The sequence below is a fragment of the Rhinolophus ferrumequinum genome, chromosome 10, assembly GCF_004115265.2.
Source record: "Rhinolophus ferrumequinum isolate MPI-CBG mRhiFer1 chromosome 10, mRhiFer1_v1.p, whole genome shotgun sequence".
Taxonomy (NCBI): domain Eukaryota; kingdom Metazoa; phylum Chordata; class Mammalia; order Chiroptera; family Rhinolophidae; genus Rhinolophus; species Rhinolophus ferrumequinum.
Genome location: NC_046293.1, coordinates 5,124,564 through 5,152,019, shown reverse-complemented (window position 1 = coordinate 5,152,019; position 27,456 = coordinate 5,124,564). Strand labels below are relative to the sequence as shown.

Genomic DNA, 27,456 nt, shown 5'->3' with positions numbered 1-27,456 from the left:
ACGGTGTGTGTCCCAGGATGGAGCCGGGGCGAGAGAAGGGGGTGGGAGTGGGCACTGCCCACACTACCACTTACTTTCAGGTACAAACTCCAAGGGTCCTGGAATTCTAAATCCCAGTCTAGCCTCCCAGGTTATTAGGAAGGAATACTTGTCAAGGTAGACTCCGTTGAGTATATTCTAGTTTTGAAGGTTCGTATTGACTTTTACATATGTAGCCATGGGCTTCCGTTGTACTCCTGACAAAACCTCACAAATGTCAGGGGCCAGGTGACGGTGACCAAGCAGGAACAATGTTGGAAACATAGCTATTTATATGATATCCCTTGGTTTTTAAACATTGACAGATCATTCAATGACGATGGTGACGACAACACCGTGGGGATGAACCCCGGGTGCAGGCTGGGTGAGGGCCGTGGGCTGCCAGCTCGAAACCTCTGCAACCAGAGGATGACAATATCTGGCCACCTGCAGAGTTTTCCAGCAGCACGTATAGCTTTCTACGTCCACTTTCATATTTCACTGTCACAGGTATTACCTACCCGTTTCAGAGTTAGGAGAACTCAACTTTGGAGAGTTTGAGTAACTGGTCCCGAAGCCAGGATCTGAGGCTACACTGTCACACTCCAAGCCCAGCTTCCTCCTACAGCGGTATTTGTTTCCTCCAACCTTCATCAGGCCTCTGGGATCGCGACACTGTACCTGGCATTTTCATTCCTACAGCATTTTATGGCTAAGGCTCTGAGAGGTCACGTGGTCAGTGCAGTTCCCACCCGGATGGAACCACGGTCTGACTTCTCTAGAGTCGGAGTTTTGTCTTGAGAAGGAAGAAGCCCAGACAAAAAAGAGTCTTTTGTGAAGGGTCTGCCCTCAGCCAAAAGCAGAGGGGGCAACAGAGAGAGCCTTTTCTCGGCTGCCATATGTGTGACGTAGAGCCGGCCGCAGTTGCAATCGGTGCTCGGCGGCGGGGGTAGGGGCAGTCTTACCCACTTCTTTAATCAGTCTAAAAGAATCCGTTGTGGAAATCATGTTGTTGAAACAAAGACCCACACAGGCTCCACTATTAGTATGGAAGCGCTGGGTGTACCTGCCCCGGCCAAGGACCCAAGGGTTTACCGACACCGGTAGGGTGCTGCGGCTAGGAGGGCAGCCTGGGTTCCGACACAGCCCAGGGAGTGCAGACTGAAGGCTCTGGACCCCACGAGGTCTCAGAGGCGTCAAACCAGCCCATTTCAATACCTCTCTTCTGAAAGTCGGTGGCCAGATGGACGCCTGTTTCATTTTGAGTGCTCAGTGCACTCCGCTACACACTCTACACCCACGAGCTCATTCAGTCGTGTCAGAACCCTAAAAGACAGGGACTGCAAATTCCATTTCACAGCGGAGGAAACTGAGGCACGAAGGTGAACTGACTGGCCAAGGTCACACAGCTGGTAACTTACAGAGCCAGGACTGGAGCCCAGGACTGGCCATCCCCAAGGTCTGTCCTCTTGACCACGGGGTGATATTGCCTATTGTCTCAAAGGGACTGTCAGCGCTGCCTTCAGGGACAAATGGATTACTCCCTATCATCTGGAAAAGGAGCAAACAACTGGTAAAGCTAAGGGCTTATGCTTTGGGAGGACTCAATAGATAACACCTGGAGGACAATTAACTTGGTTTCTGGCACAACACATGGAGTACAGCCCCAGTTCTTTACAATCTAATTAAAGGCTCTGCCTATTTCCCCAGCCCCACCTCCCACCATTCCTGCCACCCACCCTGAGGCCGACTTCAAGGCCCCACCCACCGCTGTCTACACAGGCTGTGCCCTCACCTCAGCAAGCTGCTCCCCAACACCTGAAGATCCTGCTCAGGGCAACCCCCTGTCTTTAGCACTCCCCCCACCAAGGAGTTAGTCCCACGTCCACCCTCACCATCTCTCCGTGCAAGGGTAGCTCTTTGCAGGTCCCTCTGGGCTTCAAAAGCCTGTTGCCCAGACGTCCGTTTCAGCACTTATTGTGGGTGTCATTACATGTTCACAGATCTGTTTCCCATAACAAGCTCATCTGAGATCCAACAGGCATTAAACAAAAACAGGCAGGGAATCGAAGGTAATGCACCACAAGTACGGGGGACACCCAGCTCCCTATGCCCTGCACCACCACCCAAGCGGGCACAGTGGAAGGGGTGCCCACTTCTTTCAGGAAGCACTGCACCAAAAGCCATAAAAAAGCCAAAGGATCCTTTGACCCACTTCTGGGAAGAGCTGCTAAGGGAAAAATGGGGGAAACAAGAAAAAAAAGTTTCATTTCCAGAATCATCTCTAGATTCTGGTGGTAAAAACAAACAAACAAACAAACAAACAAACAAACAAACAAACAAAATAAGCAAACAATCTAAATGTCCAACCCCAAAAGGGTGGCCAGGTCACCTAGAGTAATACTAATGCCTGTTGGTTGATTATTTGTACCTATTAAGTGCCAGTGACTTCATCCTCCCACAAACCTGGTGACGGAGGCAGCATCACAGTCCGTGTGTCACAGTGGGGAAGTCCGAGGCTCAGAGGTCCCGATGACAGTCACAGCTACTAGTCCTGGGCACCCTTCGCTGGGCTCACTTGTCAGCCGTCCATGCGTAATCTCGGTTACTGCTCACAACAGCCATGAGACAGCTGCTGTTCATATCCCCCCTTCAGCCAATGACAAGTGACCAAGGCCCAGAGCTTGGTCCACAGCCACAGCCACTGCCCCATTCCTGCCAAGTCCATGGTCTCATGCCCTGGGCTCCAGCCGTCGTGCCCCGGGTTACTGAGCAGCCAGTGGCAGACGAGTGCTTAGGGGACCGGCACTTGTTTAGAGACCACATGCTTTCAGCCATGAGATAGTCCTCCTGCTCTAGGCTGCAAACCACCTCAGTTATGGCTCGAATTATTCCCCCCCAAAGATGCTGAGGTCCTAACCACCAGTATCTGTGAATGCAACCTTTTTGGGGAGGTAAGGTATTCGCAGATGACCGAGTTAAGACGAGGTCATTAATCCAATATGACTGCGTCCTTATAAAAAGGGGAAATGTGGACACAGAGATAGAAATGCACAGAGCAAAGACTATGTGAAAACACAGGGAGAACGACCCTACCAGTGAAGGAACACGCGAGGCTTCCGGAAGCTGGGAGAGGCCTGGAAGAGGTTCTCCCTGAGAGCCCTCAGAAAGAAGCAATCCTGCCGACACCCTGACTTCAAACGTCTAGCCTCCAGGCAGTGAGAGATAAACTCTATCTGTCTAAGAGACTTCTGTGGCTGAAGCCACTCAGTTTGTTCCTTTGTTATAGCAGCCCCAGGTTATTAGTCACTAATCAGACTATGAGGCAACTAGGAAAATGGGGCCAGGTAGAAATACCCGAGGTTCCCATGACGTCAAAGGGAAAATCAAGAGACAAAACCATGCTGACCACCTGATCACCACCACAGTGAAATCTCACCTGGGTGCAGAGAGAAGACTGAAAGGAAATATACCAGCATAATTAAGATGTGTTCTATTTTTTTTGTCCCTGTTCTACATTTTTCCAATTTTATCCAGCAAGCAACTGGATAAAAAATATATATTGGCTTAAAAAATATATATTTGAACCACGAGAATCTGGAAGTATATAAGACTCCTTGTTATGAGATGAATTGTGCTGCCCCAAAATCGATACATTGAAGCCCTAATGCCCCAGGACCTTGGCATGTGACTATTTAAGACAGGGCCTTTACAGAGGTAATTAAGTTAAAAACGGTTAGGATGGGCCCTACTCCAATAGGACTGGTGTCCTTATAGGAGGAGATTAAGACACACAGAGAGACACCAAATATGTGTATGCACAGAGAGATGACCATGTGAACACCTGGTGAGAAGGTGGCCATCTGCAAGCCAAGTCGAGACGCCTCAGGAAAAAACCCAAACAGCCAACACCTTGACCTCAGACTTCTACCTTCAAAACAGTGAGAAAATAAATTCCTGTTGTTTAAGCACCCCCAGTCTGTGCTTTTTTGTTATGGCAGCCCCTGCACATTAACACAAGGAGGTAAAGGAGAACAAACCTTCCCACAGCCCCCAACCCTGCAAGCTGGAGCTGAGAAGCAGGCAGGGCGTGCCTCGCGGGCAGGGCACGGCGGCAGCACTCACCCAGACAGTTGTGTCCATCGTGTGCCAGCATGAAGCCGTCGAAGCAGGTGCACCTGTAGTTCCCCGGGATATTGATGCACTCGTGCACACAGCCCCCATTGTAGTAGTCATTCTCACACTCGTCGATGTCTGCAAAACGAGGGGCATGAGAGGTGTCAGAGGAAGAGCCTGGGGTCCCCTCTGCCCCGACTGCTAAAGTCACCTGGACATGAGTGGCTAGGGGATCACTCAACAGGCACTCACTGGAATCCTTGCTGGGGCCTGAGGACCCAAAGATACCAGGATGGAGATCCTGGCTCTGCAGCACGGCTGGCCAGCACCTTGACAGCAGGGCCACGCGCCTGCCAGCTCCCACCACAGCGAAGCAGGCAAGAGTCACACCCAGTAGCCGCCCTCGAAAGCCTCTTAACAATAACAGCATGGGGGGACCCTGTGTAAGATCCCCCCAAACTGGCTCTCTTCAGCCTATTTGAAAGCCTCCCAGAGATGGAGAGTTCATTACTTGGGAAGCAGAGGGAACTTCGCATACCACCAAAAAGTGTCAGTTCTGGAATGAGACAGAATCCACCCCCCTCCCCCCCACAATTAGCTTCCTTCCACATCAGCCTCTGAAGCCTGAATTTCTACGGCTCCAGTTTTCCTATTCTAACAAAGCCTTCTGTCTCGTAAACAATGGCCAATAGCCTTTGTAAAGGTCACCTTTTTGGCTGTTTTAAGTCTTTTTCAACATTTCCCATCAGAGGTCAACAGGCTATCACTTCTGGAGTTCCAGAGAGATTTGAGCCACGGTGGAGAATAACAGGAACATAACAGGAACACGCCTGGTTAACATTCAACGACCTGCGTCTATACCCCAGGGCCGCCGACAACACCGTGCCTTTAGCTCTTCAAATCCCACACTAACTCAGTGATAGAGGCACTGTCATCGTTATTCCAATGTCACAAGGACACGGAAGAAACTGAGGCACAGGGAGGCCAAAACCTTGCCAAAGGACACACACTTAGGAAATGGTACAAGTGGATTCGAACCAGTGCAGCCTGGCTCTGGAGCCAAAGGGGGCCTAAGCCCGGCCGCGTCTCTGGGAGTGTCGAGCAGGACAGAGCCAGGGCACGGAGGACAACCGGCAGCATCGCCTGGGGGGTGCCTGCCCTTCTCTGGCTCTGCTGGGCCGATGCTTCCTGGGCTTGTGGTCTCAACCTACACCCACCCACTCCTCCCTCCACAGGCAATGTGAAGAAGCAGGAAAGGGGGCAGCTAGAAGTGCCCCCCAACAGTGGAACCAGAAGTGCCTCGCAAGACGTTACTACGGAAGAAGCTGTCTGTCTGTCCCCTACCCTGTCGAAGAGGGGTTTTACGAAAGCTGGGCTAGGGCCAGCCTGAAGCAGGGAGGAGACTCACGGCGAGTCTGGCTGCTCCCTCAAATGCCTGAGGAGCTGGCACAGGGAGACACCAGCTCCAGGCTGATCTGGAGGACAGAGCTATACATAGTGGGGAAGAGCCATGGGCACCAGTAAATGTTCACGGGTAGGATTGTCCATCAGGATGGCAGAGGCTGTCTCAGGAAGTAGTGAGTGCCCTGACTCTGCAGGTGGCCAAACGCAGTCTAGACACCTGCCAGCCAGGGACACTGCCAGCAGAGGGGATAACTTCAGTGGAAACAGCAGCACGAAATCGAGGTTGGACCTGTGTAGCCGACTTCTGGTGCCCGCCCACCCAGGCACAACAGGGGAAGAATAAACTAGCCTGGACCTCCAAAGGGCCAAGGGACAGACGCTTCTTCCTCACCGGCCTGCCATGGCCAGCAGCGTCGGTGGGAAGCTGACTCAATCTTGCAAGTCATTTGAATTGTTTTTAATCATATATTTAATGCACGTAGAAGTCTGAAATAACATTAAAGGAGGATGTAAGATTTTATGTTTGAAAGGGCACATGGGTTTGTAAAGGCTGAGATATTGATGACTTCCCAATTTCTGCAGCCCTGACATTTCACCAGAGCCCCAGGTACACCAATCCAACCACTTCTCCCTGTGGATCTTCTAGAGACACTCCAGAGCAACGCGGCCCAACTTTAACTCATCAGCCTGCACTTTCCTGGGGTCCTCCTCCCCGTGAATACCGTCATCCTTCCACCTCTCCACCGACATCTAATCAGTTACCAAAGCGTGGCTTTCCTACACCCTCGTCATGGTTACGCTCTGGCCACTGGCCATCCATTTCCACTACCTGTCAGCATCACCTCTCATCTGATCTGAACCAGAAGCCCCCAAACTGTTCCCTCCATTCTTTCCTTCATTCAAGCAGGTGACTCTCAGGAGAAGGTAGCTTGGTCCCAACTCTGGGGGTGGAGCCTGATCCATCTAACCCAAACAGTGCATGGCATGAGCAATTGCTATCGGTCCCAGGGTGGGCACGTGACTCAGGTTGGATCAGTAAGAATGAGGGAAAGGCCTGTTATTTTATGCTTGGGTGAAAGAATTCTCTTTCTCTTTCTCTCATTGTACCTCAGAAGAAAGTTTATAGTCATCTACTCCTGAAACATGCACAGGCCCATTAAACTTTCCTAGCAAGTTTCTGGAGGAGGTATCTTAACTCCATTTTATGGTTGAGCAAACCAAAGTGCAGAGAGGTTAGGTAATTGCTTAAGGTCATGTAGTAAGTGGTAGGGCAAGGATCAGCACAAAGGTCTTTCAGTCTACAAAGCCCCTGTCCTTTCCAATAAGTTAGAATGCCCACGACTTGCTAGGCATTGGCAAAGTACTGCATACATGTTATTTCACCCTTGGCACATTTACACTGTGTACCAAGAAAGTATTATCCAATCGTCTGAAGACCTATTCATCCATTCATCCTTGTACCAGCTACACACACATACACACACACACACACACACGTGCACCTATCCGACTACCCAATTAGCCAGCCAGCCATGCTTTCATTCATCCAAATACCCATCCACCCCCCATTATCCATCCATCCATCCAGTCACTCCATAAGCTAGCCATTCAAATACCCAGCCAGCTGTCCTTCCATTTGTCTATTCATGCAAAAATCTATCCATCTAAATATCCAATCAGCTGACCACCCTTCCATTTATCTAGCCAAACATCCACCCATACATCCAGACATACATCTATTTATCTAAATATTCAGCCAGACACCCGTTCTTACATTTATCTAAACATTCATCCATCCAAACATCCATTTACTCATCCATCCATCCACATGGCTAACTACCGATCTATAGATTCATTGATCCAAAGAACCACCCATCTATTCAAACAGACACACACACACACACACACACACACACACACACACACAAACACCTATCCACTCATTCATCTATCTAGACAAACACCAACCTATCCATCCATGCAAACATATATTCATCCCATCAACTCTTTCAAACATCATCCATGCAAACTGCTTACAAAACACATACAATAAGATTTTCAAAAAGAATAAGATGTTAGGATGAAAAAAAAAAAAGAAAAGAAATGAGGGTTGAAGAATACGAGAAAGCTGGCGAAAATGTGCAGAAATACATTTGGTAATTCCAGCACAATTTCAAAAGCTAGGCCACAAATATGGTTCTGAGCTTCCTAGAGGCCAAAGCAAATAAGGAAACACAATCAGTTACAGTCACCACATCCACGAAATGCACGCAGACCAGCTATTTTAATGGTGGTCAAGTCTGAGAAAAATGTATCTTCCCCTTGTTAGGATAATCACACGCTCCCCCTTGCCTGGCATAGTTCCAGTTTTCGCCGGCTGTCTGGGTGTAATTATTAACAGTATTGACAGCATTCTTTTCACTCTCAGAATGATAAGCTATTTGATTACCATACCCTTACGGCATTATAAAGAGACCACTGAGAAGTCAATAACACGACTCTGGGCTTTTCCTTCCTTCGATTCCCCCTAGTAGCTACCAATGGGCTGAAGGGTGCAGGAGTGGTGGATGCTCACATCTCTTCCCATAATCTATCCCCAAGGAGTTCCCCCCACACCTGGTATCTCTTGGATGATCAGTGCTTCTCCAGTCCCTGGCCTGAGCGCTCCCCCAGGCTTCTGAGGCCAGCCTGCTCTATCCCAGCATCCTGGGCTCACAAACTGACCCCCACCCCTTATTTTCCGTGCCTGTGCTTTGAATTCTTGTTTTTTAAGATCATGTGTGCCTCCTCCTTTAATATATAAGAGATAAACACACAAACAAATGAACTAAAAAAAAAAAAGTCGGTGCCAAAGCAAGTGGATTTATTACTGTAATAAACATATCCAAGAGCCACCAGTGTTGGAGGGGGCACAGCAGGCCTCCAAGATGCCCGTCAGGCTCCTACCACTTTTTAAGGACCATTCAAGCCAGATAGCAGGGACGAGGCAGATGGGGTGGGGAGAGGATGAAGGAACGGAGCAGGGCAGAGCCAAGCTTGCTGGATGTTTCTTCTTCTTCTTCTTTTTTTTTTGTCTCATTAAACTTTGTTTTAATTGGTTGTATGTTTATTTTTAAAGGACTGTTGTGGGTTGAATTGAGCCCTCCCCAAGATGTGTTGATGTCCTAACCCCCAGTATCTGTGAATGTGACCCGATTTGGAAATAGAATCTTTGCAGATGTAATCAAGTTAAGAATAGGTCAGACTGGAGGAGGGTGGGCCCCAATCCAATGACTGGTGTCCTTATAAGAGGAGGGAAATTTAGATACAGACCCACAGAGGATGTTAGCATCGAGAGAGCACCACGGGAAATCACACAGACACACAGAGGGAAGAGGGCCATGGAATGACGAGGAGTGGGGGTGGGGTGCGTGGGGTGGGGGTAGGGGGTCGGGGGGTGGAGGCTGGAGCCAAGGGAGCTGCATGAGAAGCAGGTGTGAGCTCCTCCCACTTTGCTGATGTGGAGGCTGAGGCACAGCCTGGCTGAGGACCTTGTCTCCAGGCTCCCCCCCAACCCCCCACCCCCCGCAGTGGCTGTGTTCAAATGGGCTTGATACCTGTTAGAGCCATTTCCTTGGGGTACACGAGCTTCATGCTCCAAAAAGTTGTAAAGGAGAACGACGTGGAGGAGACGTTACACATCATCGCTTTTATTGCCAAGGTCTGTAGCTACCCTGGAGGTGGAGGGGTGGTGACAGGGACGCGTCACACAAGTGGAGGAAGCGGGAGGACAAAAGATCTGACCGAGTGCTGAGGACGAGAAGTCCAGCAGCTCCCGTGTCCCTGCTTCTGTGGATTTTTCTTTTGTTTTTTTAATGAAAACTCAATTCCCAACCGAAAACAGCTCCCAACATCCAACAGAGCAGAGAAAAACAGCACGGGGAGCCCGCTCATTACGGGATTTTTAAAAGGTCACAAAGTTCCACTTTTCCTGGATTAAAATGGCAGCGCGCACGATCCCACAGCCGTGGCTGTGAGCCAACAACACTGGTTTGGAACCCGAGTGGGATGAGTTTGGCTTCTTTCATTTAATTCAAAATTGATTCTCGCAGCTCCATAAAATGTATATTTATTCTCTGGTGCCTAGGTTCTAAAAGATTCTATTGCAATGAGTCAGAGCTCTGTTTCATTTTATTTTAATACTATTTCAGGGCATTTTCCTAAAAATCAGGACTGATTAGCAAGGTTCTCAAAATAAGGATTTTTTTTTTTAAAAGAATTGAAGTCTTAGTTGGTATACAATACTGTATTAGATTCAGGGGCACAATATAGTTGACATTTATATCCCTCACAATGTGAAAAATAAGAGTTTTTAACCCCCCTCCCCCGCCTGTCAGAGATCATTACTGAAAATGCCTTCTCATTTCCCCTTGAAATTGGCATTTTTCTCGGCATTCGTTGCAGACAGTGGAGACCATATGCTCCAACAAAGACTCCCTCTCTGGCTGGGCGCTAGCACGTCTTCTCCTTTGTCTGGGGGCTTTAGGAAAACCGTGCACTCCTTAGATCAGGCAACCATTCTGGGAGAGATGTATGGCTTAGGAAGTTGAGTCCTTACTGGTGAATAAATCTTAATCCGGTTTGTTGGCTAATTACGCTCACGGGAAGGTAGTTTGGCAGGGCCGCCTAGCAGGAAGGATTAAGTCCCCTGTCTCCGGTGGCACAGGGTTAAGCTCTGGGTCTGTAATGACTGAGTAATGAGACCCGCTCTCTGAGGACCCCTGGCATCCATCGATCAGGTTCCCCTTCTGCTGAGACAATGCTAGAAGTAGGCCCAGCCGTTAATTATGGGAAAGGTCAAAGGTCATGCAAAACCAACACAAATCTATATACTTTTTCATTCCTAACTGCACACAATCACCATGGCTAAGCCAGGGGGTGGGGAGGTTCTCAGCCTGCCCAACCCGTGATCCAAGATAACCGTGGGGTTCGAGCTGCTTGCTGACCTCTCCCAGTGGCCCTTGCAGCTTCATGCCACCACACTTGTGTTCGTGCTGTTCCCTCTGCCTGGAGGGGTCTCCTTCACGGACACCGACGTACTTCTGCAGACTGAGCCCCAGAATCACCTTCTCCCTGAATGTTTTGCTGGTCCCCTGGCAGACATGACTTCTCCCCACCCTCTGGGCCTCACGGCCCCCTGAAAAGACACTGTCATTATTCACGCTTGCTAGGTATGCGTCCTTGGAGGCTGAGTTCCACGGGCAAGAACTGCATCCATTCAAGCCTCAGAAGTGGCAGAGTATACGCAACAAAAGTCTGCTCCACACTGAAATGATGAACCATCTTGACCACGGCCTCTGCTGACTGACCCCCAGGGCGTGTAGGTGGGATGCCGGCCGTCACATATGAGCACCCAGAGAGGACGGTCCCAACATCTTTATTTTATAGCAGGGGAAACCAAGGCTCAGAGATGTTATCCGCCCTGCCCAAGGTCACACAGCTAATCCAAGTGGAACCAGGCCACCTGACTTCGAAGCCAATGCCATCTCAGTCCGAAAGGGCCAGATATCATAGGAGTCCATTTCTAGGAAGTCTCCAGAAAAGTCAAATCTATCGAGACAGAAAGCAGATCAGTGGTTTCCCACGGCTGGGGGTTGGGGTAGCTGGAGAGTGATGGCTGAGGGGGTGCAGGGTTTCTTTTGGGGTAAGGAAAAGGTCCTAAAATTGAGTCTGGCGATGGATGCACAACTGTTCCGATGTGCTAAAAGGCACTGAACTGTACGCTTTAAATGGATGAGTTGTTAGCATGTGAATTACATCTCAATAAAGCTGTTTAAAAAATATTTTTTGAGTTAACGCTGTGGGTGCCCTTCTCCACTGTGCTGGCTGGGTCTTTGGGCACTCTGCCTGGACGCAGAGAAAGCACAAGGATGCCCACTGTGAACTGACCTCAAATGCCACCTGCCCAGTGTGGGCTCATGGTGGGCTCCCACACGCCAGGCAGGACTTGCCTACCAAACCCAAAGGACCAGTTGCTTACTCCCTCCCTCCCTCCCAAGCACGCTGAACCCTTCCCTGGGGGCTATTCCCAGGCTCTGGCATCAGATCTCCTGGACACTGAAGCAACCCAGTCAAGGGAAAGCGACCCGGAAGTGAGGAGGGGCCTGCCAGCCCAGAGTCGAGGCCCCCACTGCCCCCACCAATTACAGGCATGGTCATTCTCCAGTCCCCTTAGTGAAACGCATGGGAGAAGCCGTAGACCCCCAAACTGTAGGTTCTAAGGGGCTACTCTACAGACCCAATCTCCTGGGAACTCAGCAGAACAATCAGAAGCGTGTAGTTGCCTGAAAGCCTAAGCCAGCACTAGGAATGCGTTAGCTGGGATCCTAGAACTCCTCCCATGCACCCCCTGGATTTTATAAAGGGGTAACTGAGCCCCAAACAGGGACGGAGGAGCTAATCTTATCAGCAAGTCAGGGCTGACAGCACCTTGAACCCAAGACTCCCTGCTCAGGCTTCCTCCTGTCACCTGACGGGCTGCCGTGGGCTCTGGCGGCGGTGGGGCCTGAGCTGGCCTGGTGCTTTGATTTCCTTCTCTCTAAATCCGCAGTGCAGTTTCTCCCCAACAGTAGCAGCAGTGACAACTCCCCACCAGGAACTGTCTAATGGCAGGTGGCTTAGCCTTCACTATAGCCCAGGCAGGAGGGCCTTCACCTCCCTCGTCACAGAAAAAGAAACAGAAGCTCAGGGAGCTTAGGGGACTTGCCCAAGATCACTCAGCGAGTAAGTGGCAAAGCCAATATTGGAACCCAGGCAGGCTGGTTCCAGACTGTACCCTGCTAATGCCAGCACATCTCAGTGACCGAGGGATCCGGGGTCCACGGTTCTTGCTGAGGATCCAGCCGCCTCCCCGCCTTCTTCCCTCTTTTCCCCAGGCTGGCCCCTTGCCTTAAGCCCAGACCCTGGCCACAAGGCGCTGCCAGCATGGAGGGGGAGAATGACCCAGACACAGGTAGACACATCTCATACAAGGACACGCTCACCTACCAATGCATCAGCCAGGCCCAGGTCTGCCTGCGGTGCTGCCCATAGGAAGGGATAGGCAGTCCACAGTCCAGCTGGGGCCCAGTTGCCACCCCCAGAGACTGAGCCAGCACTGGGTGGCACTGTGGTAAGGAGCCCCAAAGAAGGGGCTGCCCACCATGGGGGTCCAAAGGGACCTGGGGTCTCCTGGCCCCAACCCGGAACTTTGCAGTCAGCACACAAGGGCCCAAGAGGTCCACAGACCTGCCCAAGGTCACACAGGGCTGGCACCCAGGTCTCCATGGACCTATGCCCAGCTTTCCACCCCTTGACCTAAGGACCAGGAGGACCAGACAGCAGGCTTGGCGGCCCCCCGGAGAGGGGAGCACATCTGGGAGACTTTGAAGGGAGTGGGGTGCGATCAGCGTCAGCAGCCATTATTACGCAGGCCAAAAGCCCAAGCTGGCTGGCTGGGGTTTTAAACTCTCTCCTCCCAGGGGCTGCAGCCCTGGCCCATCTGGAGGACCCCCTCAGAGCCCCCTCCGAGACCCCCTGACCTTGCCCGCACACACAAGCCCTCGGCCCTCTTTGTCTCAAGGCCTTTGGGGAAGGCCGTCATCCATTTCAGTAGCATTCAAAGGCCAACAGCTCGCAGTTTATTTTCTTAGAAATAATGGTTTTTTTCTGGTTAGCATTCCTCAGATGGAAAAACAAATACAGCCACTGTAATAAGAAGCGACCAACAGGAGGCAAGAGAGCCTGGAGGAAGGGACAGAGAGGGGCCCACTGTCTGGGGAGCTCGGAAACACGGGGGGTGGGAGGTGGGGGCAGAGACCCTATAACCCTAGGAGAAGTGGGGACTTAGAGAAAAAAAGAGTTGAACGGAAAGGCACGGGAGCTGCCTTCAAGCACTCTGTCGTGTACCGCAAGGCGCTCCCTCCTCCAACCTCTGCTCCAACGTGCGTTCCGGGAGGCAGGTGCCACTGCTGCCACTGGATGAGGAAGGAACGAGGCCTTGGGAAGGTGAAGCCACTTGTTGGATATACTGAGTCTGCAAAGGCGGAAACAGGCCTCTGCATCCTTGCAACAGACGCCTCCATGGACCGTCAGAGCCGGAAGCCACATCAGACACCCGCTGCCACTCTGCGTTCCTAACTCGGCTGGATGATGCTTCTCCAGGGAGCCCTCCTTAATTTCTTCTCGGCAGTGACACTCGCTCTCTTCCTCACCTGCACTGCACCTGATCTGTGCGTCCATTGCAGCACTTTCCACGCCCTGTAAGATCTCATCTCTCCCGCTACAGAGTAAGGTCAGGATAGCATGTCTTGGCCCCGGCACCAAGCGTGGCGCAGAGTAGGTGCTCAGCCAATCCTCTTGACACTAAAGTGAATCAGGTCCAGCAGACACATTTTACAGATGAGCAAACTGAGGCTCAGGGAGGCGAACTTGCCTCCAAAGGCGAACTTGCCAACAGTATGAGCTTTCCATTTTTCCTTCTAAAAACCGTCATGGGCTCCAAGAAGCCTAAACTCTGTGGCAGAGCTGGAACCCGTTGTCATCAAACACTGCCTAATCGCCAGCTGACAGCAGCTTGGAATTTTAAGTCACTTCCAATTTCTTCCTGCCCGCTGGTCGGCTGGACTTGAGCTCTTTCATCTCCAGCAGGGCACACGTTAGCATGCATAATTGCACGTTTTAAGACTTGAAGAATACCCCCCACCTGCCGACCTCCTACTGCCTTTCCTGACCTCCCAAAAAGCAGAATTTTATCTGGAGTTTCAATAAAGTGTGCAATAATAATGATGAAAATGATTTAATAAGGTCGTAGACGTTATTCCCTAAGAAGGCCAATTGGTTTTAACTTTTTTTTTCTTTTTTCTGATGTTAGACTAAATGGATCGCTGAGTGTGTTATTAGGAGTTTTGTTAAAACACTTAATAGCATGCCCTGTAATCTACCTAACTTCAGTGACGGACAAGTAGGCCCCGGGGATATAAAATTCAGGAAGTGACTATTTACATTCATTACACACATGCTAATTTTGTGATCTCCCACGCCCATAAGGTTGTCATTTTTTCCCTTTTCACAAAAAGGGGAAAATAATAATATATTTGATATGCTGTGGCCAAAACAAAAATTTATTTCCCCCAAGAGTTTTAATTATAGCATTTTGGAAAAGGACCGAGTTGGGACTCGCAAGTGGAATAAACCACTTGACTAAATGGTCTAAAAAATTAAGTACACATAGAAGGGGTGCTGTGCGCTGCTGGTTCAGACTAAACAGTGATTATCCAGAGGGTCTTAGTTATTTAAACAAGCCATTTGAGGGCATTTGCTCCTCGTTTGGGGCCTGGTCCTGATTATAAACTAGAGCTTTTAATTAAGATTAGTAAGACCCAATTCAAGCTGTAATTTGGTCCTTTTCCTTAGCCAATGTCTATGAAAACAAAGCAATTAAGGTTAAATGAGTTGAGCTTTAAAGGGAATGAAATGCCCCCTCCTCACTCCTCTGGCCTGCCCCCTCTCACCCCCAGGCTGCCCCCGGCAGAATTAGCACAAACAGACCCAACTAATTCAGACCAGGAGGCCAGTGCAGGGCTGGCCCTGGCAACTCCCTAAAGACTCATGCACAAGGGGTCTGGTGAGCTGGGCATGCATAGGCTTAGCTAAATGAAGAGGGACAGGAGAAACAGACTATGCAAAGGCCCTGGGGTAGGAAGGAGCCGGTGAGTTTGAAGAACTGGAAGAAAGACAGTGACGGTGGCATGTGATTAGGGAGAGTAGGATAGAGAATGACAGCAGCTCAGAGTGGTGTGCTGAGTGCTGGGCTAAGCCCGAGGGATGTCATCTCTAAGTTATACGATGGGTGATGTACTTCGAGCCCCTCACGGTCACGAGGCCTGGTTCACAGGAGCTGGTGGCAGCAAGAAATGTGAACACAGGAGAGGGTTTCTGCTGCCCCCTCTAAGACTCCAGTGCTAAGGAACTCCTCCCACTGTGTTCAGAAAGGCTGGGGGGGGGGGGCCTGGCCTCCTGCTGGGACCCCATGGCTAACTGGAGTTGGAATCCAGGTCCTGTCACTTCTCAGCTGGGTGATCTGGCTAGAGGCTGACCTCCCTGGGCCCAGATTCCCCAACCTAACTCAGCCGCTGGTCCACACCAGATATCCTTGGGCTAGTCCCTTCCCTTCTCAGGCCTCAGTTTCCTCATCTGTAAAACTTTCAGAGTTTGAGAAGCTCTGGGAGGCCTTTCCTGATGTCCCCAGGATTGATAATAGTCACTCACTGTCCACTGACAACAGGTCTGGGCCCAGCCCTGAGTAAAGTCACATAGGTCATCGCAACCCCGTTGGGACAGGCGCTCTGAAGGGGGAATGCTCACAGGTGACAGACAGCTCACTGGTCTGGAGCAGCAGGGATGGCTTCCTGGAGGAGGTTACCATTGGGACCCAACCATCCACGCTTTCACTCAACAGATGCCTTCAAAGCCCTGTGCCAGTCCTGGGATCCAGGGATCGGAGCCGAATAGATCACAGACCCTACCCATGAGGGGTCCATATTCCAGGAGGAGACCCAGGGAAACATACATGCAGGGTGACATGGACCAAAATAGAGATGTGTTTGGGTCTGGGGAGGGCAACAAGCAGGGGTGGTCATCTGTAACACATGGGGCCTGCCCGGGACACCTTTTCAAGTTCCTTCCAAGTGTGTACCTCAATGAGTTCACTTCCTTCAAGTTACCTCAGATTCTGTCAAGGTGTGAATCCTCAAGCCTTGCTCAGAGCTTTCCCAACAGTCTAAGGCACCCCAGTCTGGCTACGGCAAGACCCCTGCCAGCGTTAAGCTGACCACATGGGCCCCAGGCTGCCCCCGGATATGGAGTGGCTGCACAGGTGGAGGCCCAGTCATCACGTGCACTGGCCACACAGCAAGATGGCCTTGACCGTGTGGTCAGAAACCGTGCCTGGATGGCGGGTGGGCTGTCTTCAGTGCTGGCTTTGCTGAAGGGGTTTTCACAACCAGCAGGGGTTCCAAGGTGACACAGTTAAACGCATAAGAGGCTCAGTCAGCCCACACAGGGCTTCCCTCTTCCCACGAGCTGGGTCCATTTCCTGTGAACAACAACTAGGGAGACCGTGGGAGCCACGTTCTCCAGGCATCTGTGCGGAGAACCCATCCTCTGTGCCCATCACAGTAACCAGCAAAGTCTACGAGGTCTTAGGACAGGGTGCTCATGTCCCCCAAAACTCCAACCCCATGCCAGCCCAGGACCTGCAGACAAAGAGGCCCCTGGAGGGAAAAACGGGTTTCATCCAAAGTGGAAGTGGCTGTCTGGCGGGTGCGGTGATGGATTATTGATGTCCGCTGTAGGGGAGGCAGCAGCGGATTTGCTATCCCTGGAGTAGGTTTCGTGGAACCAAGGAAAGTTTTCTGTCACTTGGAATTTTCATTGCACATTCTGGGTCGATGGTCATCTGGGCACGGCGTACATGTCTGTAAGTCTCCATGGGGATATGTTTATATGCCTAGGATTTATCTGAATCGTCAACGAACCAGATAACCTCATTTCCCAGCCATTTCAGATCCAGGGAATTGATGGAAAAAGACAAAGCCACACCCACTTTCACACAACAAACATTATGGTCATCAATGTTATCGCGATATCACCAATAGCAACATTGTCAATGATGTCATCAATGCCACCGTCATCACCATCATCCAGACCTTCACCCTCCTCGTCAGCACCACCACCACCATTATCCACATCACCATCACCATCCATGCCGTCATCGTCACCATGGTAACAGCAGCTAATGCTTACATGGTGTGTCCTATGCACCAGGCTGTGCTCAAACGCCGTATATACACTGACTCATTTATTCCTCACACTATCTCTATGAAGTAGGTACTTCTATTATCTCTATTTTACAGACAAACACAAGTTAAGTAGCTTGTCCGAGCTACCCGGGCAGGATGTGAACCTTAGCGGTCTGCTCCCTGCTTGAACCATTGTGCTCAACTAGATAGATTCATTCCCTGTCCTCAGGACACAGGGCTGAGATAGCAACAGCCGCCTGAAGAAAAGCAGTGTGGAGGAAAGGGCCCACCAAACCTGGGCTCTAGTCCCAACGCAGGAAGACCACTGCCCTCCCAGGCCTCCCTTTCCCCGTCTGTAAACCAAGAAGTAAGCCTCTGGGTGATCTCCACGCTCCCTCAGGCCACCACTACATGTGGCCTGCCAGCCCCTCCAGCTTTCAAAGCCTCCAGAAGTCTCTGCATGGTTGTCCTAGGGAAGCCAGTGGGGGGATCTGATGGCCCTTCGGTGAACACCCCAGCAGGCTCCATCGATTCTGACTGATGACTGTGGGTGTGTCCCCAGGGCTGAGAAAATCTCAGTGCAAGCTGGGCAGTATCCACTCAGATCCCCAGAACCCAGGCCAGTACTCACGGAGGTCGGGGGATGGTGTGGTGGGGGAACTGGAGCTCAGCCTCTGCTGGCATTACATGGGCGGCAGGCAGTGGCCGCCTACAGCGGCCACGGCACTCACTCTGGAGCGAGTGGCCAAACGGCATCCTCCTCTTGGCTCCTGACAGTTATTTTCCATACTGTTAATATGGCAACTCACCAGGTGCTGACTTACCACTCACACAACCCTCAGTGGTCATTAAGAATTTCCACTGATAACCTAATTTCAGCTCCTGCAGCTCAACCCAGATGCTAAGCTCCTTGAGAGAGGGACAAGGTGGCCCCAGAATTATCACCTCTGAGGTATGCCGCACAGAGCGCTTTTTTTCAAATGTCTTCGCCATTCATGTCATTTGAGCTTTAAGCCACTGTGAGAACAGGTGATGGTGACAACGGCAATGACGGTAATGGTCCCATCATCTGTATTGTGAGTGCATACTGTATGCTGAGAGCCTTCCATGTGCCAGGCATACTGTGTGCCAGGCAGTGTGCTTGGCAGGCCCCAGTACCCAGAGCTGCATTTCATTTGATCCTCAGAGCGAACTGCAGTGGGGGTATAACCAAAGGGGAAACAGGCTCAGGAGGGAAAGACTTCCCAAACTTTCCCACCGGGGTGGCAACCCAGGGCCGGGCCTGTCCCCGCTGCCTTCTCTCATGAGATAGGGTCAAAACGACACCATGGCACGAATAAGCCCTCACGGAGCCAGCACTCCACACTCCATGCCACCCTCACATTCCCTCTGCGGGCATCTTACAGGCACCTCATGTCGTGTGAACTCTAGTCAGGGCAAAAGAAAGCCAACTGAGAGTAAACATTGTCTGCACACCTCTGCTCGTACCAGGCCTGCCCCAGGAGCTGGGGACACGGGGACAAACATGACAGGAGCTCACTGGGAGCCCGGGTGTGACAGCTTCAGGATGGTGGCCCCAACACCGAGCCCATGGCAGACCCTCAATAAATGAGCTCACAGTTTACTGGGGGAGCAAGACCCGTCCTTACAACACAGACAGAAGTGCTATGATGGAGGGTGGCGCAGGGGCTTCTGGGAGCAGAGGAGGTACTTCCTGCAGCTGTGCGTGTGTTTGTGGGAGCGGGTGGAGGTATCCATGAAGACCTCCCAGAGGAGGCAAATCTAAAGCATGATTAGGAATTAGCCAGAACACAAATGGTGGAAAAGGAGCTCCAGGCAGGAGGAAAACCTGAGCTGGGCTCAGAACTATGGAATGGCCTAGCGTATATACATGTGGCCAGGGCACAAGTGCTATTCAGTGTTTCAGGATGTGAGGGGCAGAGGACGGAGCCAGGCTGGAGAGACAGGGAGGCCACAGTCACAAGCCTCTTCCTCTCACATCCTCACGCCAAGGACATCAGGCCTCGTGAGCCAGCGAGTGGGACTCCCAACCTGGGCTCAACAGAGTGGAGAGCTAAGGCTGGTCTCTGGAGGACGTCAGGGAGCCAGGTAGGAGACAAAGCGTGGGCCCCCTGGGCAGGGGGCGGCAGGAGGGGAGCTAGGAGCTGGGCTAAGTCAGTGGCTTAAACTGCTGGAGACAGGGGTCACCCTCGGCCCTCCCTTACCAGAGCACTGGGCCTGGATTGGGGAACCGGGGGCCAGAAAACGGCCATACAGGGTCACACATGTGCCACTTGGAACCACCGAGCTAACCTCCCGGCGTTGCCAGCAGCAGGGCCAGCCCGTGCCACCAGGCTTCTTGCTGATATCCTGCTCTATCTGCCTCCAGCCTGGCCTCCTTCCAGAGGTCTGTGGGTAGGCGCCAGCACCCCCTCAGGCTTCTGGGCCCCAAGCAAAGCCAGGATGTGGCCAAACCAGGCACGCTCCAGGTCGATGTCATCTGCCCAGCACTCAGCCTTAAGTAGATGCCCAACAAATGACATGGATAAACACTGTCAGCGTCCCAAGGAGGTGTCACTGCTTCTCCTACAAAACTCCAGCTCCCATGAAGCATTGTACAGAAGGAACAGGCACCCATCTTGTTCTCTTGTGTCGCTTTCCTAACACAAATCTCACACTTTGAAAAAGTAAGGGGCAGGGTTCAGGGAGAAGAAAACGAGATGTTAGAGAGCCTTGGAGTGGAAATTAGGAGAACCGGGTTTGAGTACTGGCCATGCCATTGGGATACCTGGGGACCTTGCAGAAGATGCTTCTCCTCTTTGAGCCTCAGTTTTCATTTATAAAGTGGGGACAGATGGGGAAGATTTGGATTGATGCTTCTCACCCGGGGTGCTTATCAGTCATGTGCTAGGTAGTGCAAGGCCCTGCTGAGGCCCGGCCCCAGACCTGCAGTGTCAGAAAGACCACACAGATTCCCCTGGAAAAGTGCTCTCATATTCTCTGACTTTCAGCCTGCCATGGGGCAGTTTCCAGTGCCAGGTGGTCAAACCAACAGCCCAGGTGCAGGGAAGCAAGCCTGGAGAGACTGACCCCAGGTGGACAGAAGGAAGCCTGGAGAGACTGACCCCAGGTGGAGAGAAGCAAGCCTGGAGAGACTGACCCCAGGTGGAGAGAAGGAAGGCTGGAGAGACTGACCCCAGGTGGAGAGAAGGAAGGCTGGAGAGAAAGCACAAATCCAGGGGTCTCTGCCCAAGCTCTTGTACCTGAGCCAGCCCACAAACGCCGTGGCTGACTCCTGAGCACGTCCTTTAGCAACTGCAGGCCACACAGGGTGGTTTCAGATTTGAAGTTAGGGACCTTGAGAAAGTCACCCCAGGCCTTTACCCCACACAATCCAGTCAGGGACAGATGGAAAAATATATCATTGAAAGCTTCATCTCAATTTCTTAAAAAAAAAACCCAAAAAGTTTCAAACCCGGGGAGAGTTAGGCACCCCATGACTCCAACCCCAGGGAAGCAACCCAGGCTCCCAGGAAGCCCACAGCCTTCCTCCCAAGGCTGAGAGAGGCCTGTGCTGTGGCACTTGTGGCGGTCGGGGAGAAGGGGTAGCACTGGAGGCTTAGCCTCTGCTGGCTTCCCATGGGGTGGGCAGCTGCAGGGTCTGGCCAGGAGGCTGGGCTGGGCTCACCTTCACACTGCCTGCCTTCCCCCTTGTAGCCTGGCTTGCAGAGGCATTTGTAGGACTTGGGCGTGTTCTGGCAGATGGCATCAATGTGACAATCATCCGTGCCCTCGGAGCACTCATCCACGTCGACTGCCCCTGTGGGGGTGGGGGTGGGGAAACACTGGTGAGGTGTGGCCTGGGAAGGAGGCAGCAAGCGTCAGGCAGGGAGCTCCTTCTGGCTCCCGCCCTCTCATTGATCACTGGTAAATAACAGTTATAGCTGTCACACGACAACCAAAATGCTGGGTCTCACTGTTCTCACAACAACCCATTAAGTCCATCTATTATGCCCACTAAAAAGATGAGGAAACTGAGGCTTTGGAGCACAGTGAGTAAAAGCCTCTCTCTGTGTGTCTTGCTCTCCCCACAAGCATCGATCACTCCAACCCCCCTCCACTCCCCTTATTCTAGAATTTAGAGCCAGAAGGATCCTTGAAGAAATTCAGACCCATCCCCTTTGGGTTACAGATGGGGAAACTGAGGCTAGCAGGGAGCAATGAGCAGAGGCCAAGCCAGGAGGCTCATGCAGGTGATCTGAACATGGGCCCGCCCAGTCCCTAGGCTATGGAAACACAGGATCCTTCATGTGTCTCCATGTCCCCAGCCTGGTGTGTCCCAGGGGGAGAGCCATTCCCTCCACTGGGCTGACTGGCTCGTGCACAGCTCTGATTGCTCCACCTTCTCTCCTAGGTAAGGAAATGGTTCTCATAGTCCAACTCCCAAAGTCAAGTTCATTGTAGGTTTTGAGGGCTCCTGGCACTCTCCGCCTCCCACTTCCAACACATATACACCTTCAGTCTGGAATAGCTGTGGGCAAAACAATGCAAAATAGACTTGTGTATCTGTGCATACACCCCAACACACACACACACACACACACACACACACACACACACAGCTCAGACAGGGAGAGGACCCTCGGAGCACAGGATAGCAGAGCCCGAAGAATCTTAGCTATAAAATAGGTCACAGATGGGGAAACTGAGGCCCAGGGACTTCGGTTGTAGATCTGTAGCTCATTAGTGGCAGAGACTGGAGCTCAGGTCCAGAGCTTGTCTACATGCCAGGTTACTCCTAGCTACTGGTAGCTATGAATGACAGACATGCAGATGGATGACAGACAGACAGAAGGACCCAGAAGAGCAGCACAAGGAACTGTCTGCAGCCACAGTCACCCAGGGGCAAGCCTGGGGACATTTCTGGAAAGCTCTCCTCTCTTCATGCCTTCCAGCCTCTCTCTAGACTGGTCCTCAAGAATGTCCACTCTGAATTTCTCCCCTGGCTGGCATCAGGGTGCTAAGTGTGCATAGGAGAGCCTCTCTAAGAGAACCACTGCTCCTTCTGGGGCTCCTCCTCTCTTGCCCTAGTCCCCCAAAGGAAGAGAGGCATCAAAAAAGAAACACAGAAGCACCTCCCTGAGGCACACACACGCATGCATGCATGCACGTGTACCCACGCACACACAGACAGCAGGTGGCATCATTTTCAGGGTGGTTGTATTTGCTCAGGTCAGCAGACCCCCCTCTACAGCTGTCCAAAGGAAGGTGGAGTGGGGGCCATCGGGTGACCAGGGGCCAGCAGAACATCCCCTTCTGGGGAAATGATGACAGAGGGACCCCTGTCAGGGGTGGCACAGCCTCAAAGGCAGGAAGACAGAGGCCAGAGAGGGCCAGTCTGCATCCTTCCAGAGGGGAGGACTGGGGGCCACTTCGGAGACAAGACCAGCAGGGGAAATGGGCCACAGAGCCGGCTCTTCCCACTTCCCAAGGGTCAGTGCACAGGAATGAGGGGAGGGAAACGGTGAAACGGTCTAGGGCTTTGCGCCCCTTGCGTCCCCTACCCCCAATCTCCCACCTAGGTAGGTGTCCTCATCAGGATGGAAATGAATGAATGTTAGCCCAAGGACAGTGGAGGCACCTTTCAAGACACCTTTTAAATATGTCTTTAGCTGGGGGCTGGGCAGAGGGCAGGTGAGTCGGAGGACAGGGAGAGAAGCCACAGGCCACTTGTTCCTATGAGGCCCTCTGGCCGTGCTCCCTGGCCTGGGCTGGGCGCTTCGCTTCCTCTGCAGGGCAGCCCAGCCCTCCCACCACAGGCTTGGACTTTTGTTTGTTTCACAGCGCAAGTCTTCCATAGGGTGGGGATTGTGGGTAGACACAGACACAGACATACAGGAGAGACAGAGAGGTGAAGAGAGGCACATAGAGGAACCGTCAAGCAGGGCTGAAGGGCCCAAAGCCTGGGAGAGGGAGACAGCCAGAGACAAGTGGTGCTATGGACAGCAGGGCCCAGCTTGGGTGGGGGGCCTGAAAACCCCGCTCAGCTCCCACCGTGGAGTAGTTGAAATGGCCTGGCATCCTCACTCAGGGTGTGACGCCCAGGAATAGACTTCCATGGCCAAATACAGACCTCAGGGAGCCCAGTGCGGCAGCCAGGGATGCCCAGAGAAAGCCACGGAGAACAGCAGGGGCAGGCAGGACCCTCCCCTGACCTCCCCACACCAGGGACAGACAGGCGGGAGGAGAGACTGGACTTCAGCTTTGTGGGAGAGCCCCTTCCAGACAACCAGGAGAGCAGGAGGGGAAGGGGCAGGCTCTCTGTGAAATCCCAGGGAGCCCCCATCTCGCCTCTCCTGCCGGTCTCAAGCCAGGCCAGATGCCTGGTGCCACCTTGATTGTCTCAGGCTTCCCTTCCTCTCCTGGACCTCCCCTCGGATCATGTCCCATGTCTGGTCTCCTCTCCCTTTGGTTGCCATCCATCTCCTTCCCTCTGGGACTGTTCATCTCCCCCCGCCCCCACCTGACTGTCCATCCGTCCATCGCTTTCCAGCCATCTCCATCCTTCTCTTTCCCTCTGTTTTGCTCCCTCCCCACTGGCTGTACCCCTAGTCCTCCTCTCTGCCTCTCTCCTCTGCCTTCCTGTCCTTTAGTCAGTCCCCCACTCTCCCTCTTTTGATCTGTCTTTCTTTCCTGCTGTCTGCTTGCCTCCTCCCTCCCTTGGTCTCTTCTTCTCCCCGCTGGGTCTTCGGGTATCTTCTCTGTTCTTCATGCCTGTCTCTCTCTGGGTTTCTTCCTGTGTCCTTTTGTGTTCCCTCGGTGCCTCCTTTTCTGTCCATCTGTCCCTCCATCTACCACCCCTTTCTCTCTGTGTCCTTTCCCCTCGGTCACACCCTCCCTGTCTCTCCCCTCTGAGCCTTCTTCCACCAGCGCCCCTCTCTCCCCTGGGGGAGCGCCCGACCGATTCTGGGGTCTCCACTCCCTCTCGCCCTCGGTGCAAACCGGCACCCCCCTCGGCCAGCAGTCGTGCTTTCTTTCTTCCTCCCGCCCTCGAACTCCTCCTTCCCCGGGGCCTCAGCCCACCCCGCCCCTGCTGCGGGCCTGTCCGGCTCCGAGAGTCCGGAGCCACCCGGGCTTCGGGGAGGGGGCGCCCCGCGCGGATCCCAAAAGTTACTTTGCAAAGAGGCGGGACAGGGCACAGAACAAGGGCTGCGGCCCTCCAGACGGCGAAGGGTTGGGAGGGTAGCCCAGGACCCCTCGGCCACCACCCGGCACCCACTGCCCACAGCCTACCGGGTCCGGGTTTACCTGGGAGCCCGCTGCCCCCCGCCAGCCGTCCGTGCGCGCCCAGGGCCAGCAGCACACACAAGTGCCAGCGCACGGCCGCTGCGCCCATGCTCGCTGCGCCCTGGTCGGGCCGGGAGTGGGGAGGAGCGGGGCACGGGGGTTCCCCCGACCGGCCGCTCGGTGAGCGCTCCTCACTGCTGGTTTCTCCACCACCGCTGGGGCTCCCAGCCACCGAGCCGGCACCGCTGACGAGCTGACAGCAGCGCGTTCATTGGCTCATGGCCGTCGGGGCGGGGTGCAGCCAACCACCGCCAATGGACTCCCGCTGTCGGGCGTGGGGGGGGGGGTTGGGGGAAGGGGCGGGGCGTGAGTGTCCGGGCCACCCCGCCTGGGGCGGATGGCAGGTGGGGGGTGGGGGCCCGGGGTGGCTAGCTCGGCTGTGGGGTGCACTGTCTCCGCCAGGCTGGGGATTTCTCGGAAGCTGATGCCGCCCCCTGACCCCTTCTCCCCCGCTAGGCCGCCCCTCCGGGGGAAGCACCCCCCACGCCCAGCACGCACACACACTCAGGGGTGAGGAGAGGGCCTGCCAACTGGCTCTCACAGGTCGAGAAAGACCCGGCGGCATCCATTTGTAGTAAAAGAAACGCAAACGCGCAAAGCAGGATTGTACGTTTATCCATTCGGTAAATGTTTAATGTTTATTGAGCACCTACTGTGTGCCACGCGCTGGCAATGCAGTGGCAAAGTAGCCAGACAGGAAAAAATCGTGAAGATCAGTTTAAAAATTTACATTCAAAACAAATGAAATTTTTACCACTCTCCGAAGGACAGTGGTCCATAAGTGTGCTTGTTATAGGACAGCCGCCAAATCCACGTCTGGAAGGGACATGGGGAAAGCTCGGTGTGGACAATACCACTTTGCGGTCAATCTGGCCCTCCGCCGGCGCAGCCCATCTGCGGGGTGGGAGGGGGGACACCGGGGCAGGCAGTGACCTGTCGGCAGTTTTAGCCCTGAGAATGCGACGCCCCGGGGCGCCCCAGTGACACACCAGGGCTGGGTAGTGGGCTGGGGGCAGGAGGAGCATCACCACTGAGGTCGTTGGACCCAAGAACTGCTCTGGCCTGGGCTGGGATCTACACCTGATGCCCGATGGCCTTTGGGGCCTGGATCAGAGACCCCCACCCGTGAGGCGTGCCTGGAAATAAATGGCCCCTCTCAGCCGGAGTCTGGACGCTTTAAGGGAAGAAAGTTCAGCAAACCCCAAGGCCCATCTCCTTGACAACCACCAATAAGAGCTCCTTTTTTCTTACCCTGCTCTTGGGGCCTGACTCAAAGAGAAGACTTTCCTCTTTTTGTCCACCATGCTTGCACCAGTCTGCGCCCAATTTCCCTCTCCACACCAGCTCCCTTCCCTGCCCCCAACATGTACACACACACACACAACCAGACATGCAGACTCAGGTTCTCACACACTCACATTCACACACTTCATATACGCTCAAACATGCAACCTCTCACGGACACACATTTCACACACACACACGCTCCTGCACAGACCCTCGCACAACCTTCTGTAGCCCATCTCTACGGCCCTGGAAAGTTAAATCTGTGTCCCAATGTGACTTCGTGTTATAAACAGCTGTGGCACTGGCTTGATGGCAGAGGCAAAGGGTCCCCCATATGGGGGGACCATAAAGGGCCAGCCGCGGCTGTCTAGAAATCAGAGGGGAAGGAAGTGGTGCTTTTTGCCTCCAGTAAGCCTTACCCTCCCCCGTCACTCCAGACATTTCCTTCTGCACAGTTGTTCCTGGATGGTGTCTTAATTTTGGAGACTCCATTATCAGGCTTTGTTTTGTCCTCCTCCGGATTGTGTGGCTTTGGGTTTTTGGGGAAGAAAGCTCCCCCAGAACCACATGTTATCTTGTGCATTAGGTAACAGGGCAAGAAGTGTGAGTTTGGAGGGGGAGGACGTCCTTTCAGGGGACTTTAACCAACTAGAAACAATGTCCTTTAACATGCCTGTTCTTCAGGGACCCCCCACCTCTGGGAGCTTGATGGCAGCAGGGACTTTCTTCCAGGCTCTGTTCCCACAAATCAAGGAAGCAGTGGAGGCAGGGTGATGGCCTGTTAGAATGTGGACCCCTGCAGCGGGGCGGGGGTGGGGGGCAGCTCTCACTCGTACCAAGTTCTAGTCCACAGCCTCCCTGCTCTAAAGATGTGCAGATGGAAAAGGTGGTTCCTTCCAAAAGGAGATCGTGATCTGTGTAGAGGAGTTGGGGAGTGGAGCGGGGTGGGGGGGGGGGGCGGGGGGTGGGGATGGGCGGTGGAGGGAGGTGGAGAGGAGACACATTTGTACGCCCCCTACGAATGCACTAAAGGAGGTGGCAGAGAAAGAGGTGGTCACTTCTGCTCTGGTGGCAGCCAGGGAGGCTTGCCAGGGCACATGACCTTAGAATTGGGCACGAGGTGTAAGGAGGTGATTTTCCTGACGGACAAGAGAATGTGCCAAGGTCCACGGGAGAAGGTGAGGACCAAGGAGTGAATGTTCTGGAAGTGCCTCATAAACTGTAAAGCACTGCACATGTGTGACGATGACACCATGGAGGGCCGCTCACAGAGACTGTGGTGTCTGTGCTGGGGGGATGGGCTAGCGGGGTACCTGGGGGGATGTCTGGGCTCTACCGAGGGGCGTCTTGCAACGTCTTGAGACTGAGCTGGGAGAGTGGAGGCACAGGGATGAATTGGGCAGTCACTTTGGGAGGGAACACTACATGGCTCCCTGTCACAAGGCACTCTGTGTCCTCCCCAGTG

At 53.1% G+C, this 27,456-nt stretch overlaps 1 protein-coding gene across 3 annotated transcripts in view; it reads right to left on the bottom strand.

Annotated features, from left to right (window-relative positions):
• The window catches only part of SCUBE1 (signal peptide, CUB domain and EGF like domain containing 1), a 123,998-nt gene extending 99,127 nt beyond the window's left edge, over positions 1–24,871 (bottom strand). For all 3 annotated transcript variants that reach the window (XM_033118302.1, XM_033118303.1, XM_033118304.1), the window contains exons 1-3: positions 24,666–24,871; positions 21,046–21,177; positions 4,144–4,272 (exon numbers count right to left, since the gene is read on the bottom strand). In XM_033118302.1, the coding sequence (XP_032974193.1) occupies positions 4,144–4,272; positions 21,046–21,177; positions 24,666–24,753 (349 nt within the window). In that variant the 5' untranslated portion in view covers positions 24,754–24,871. The remainder of the gene's footprint in view (positions 1–4,143; positions 4,273–21,045; positions 21,178–24,665) is intronic.
• Positions 24,872–27,456: the final 2,585 nt, after the last annotated feature.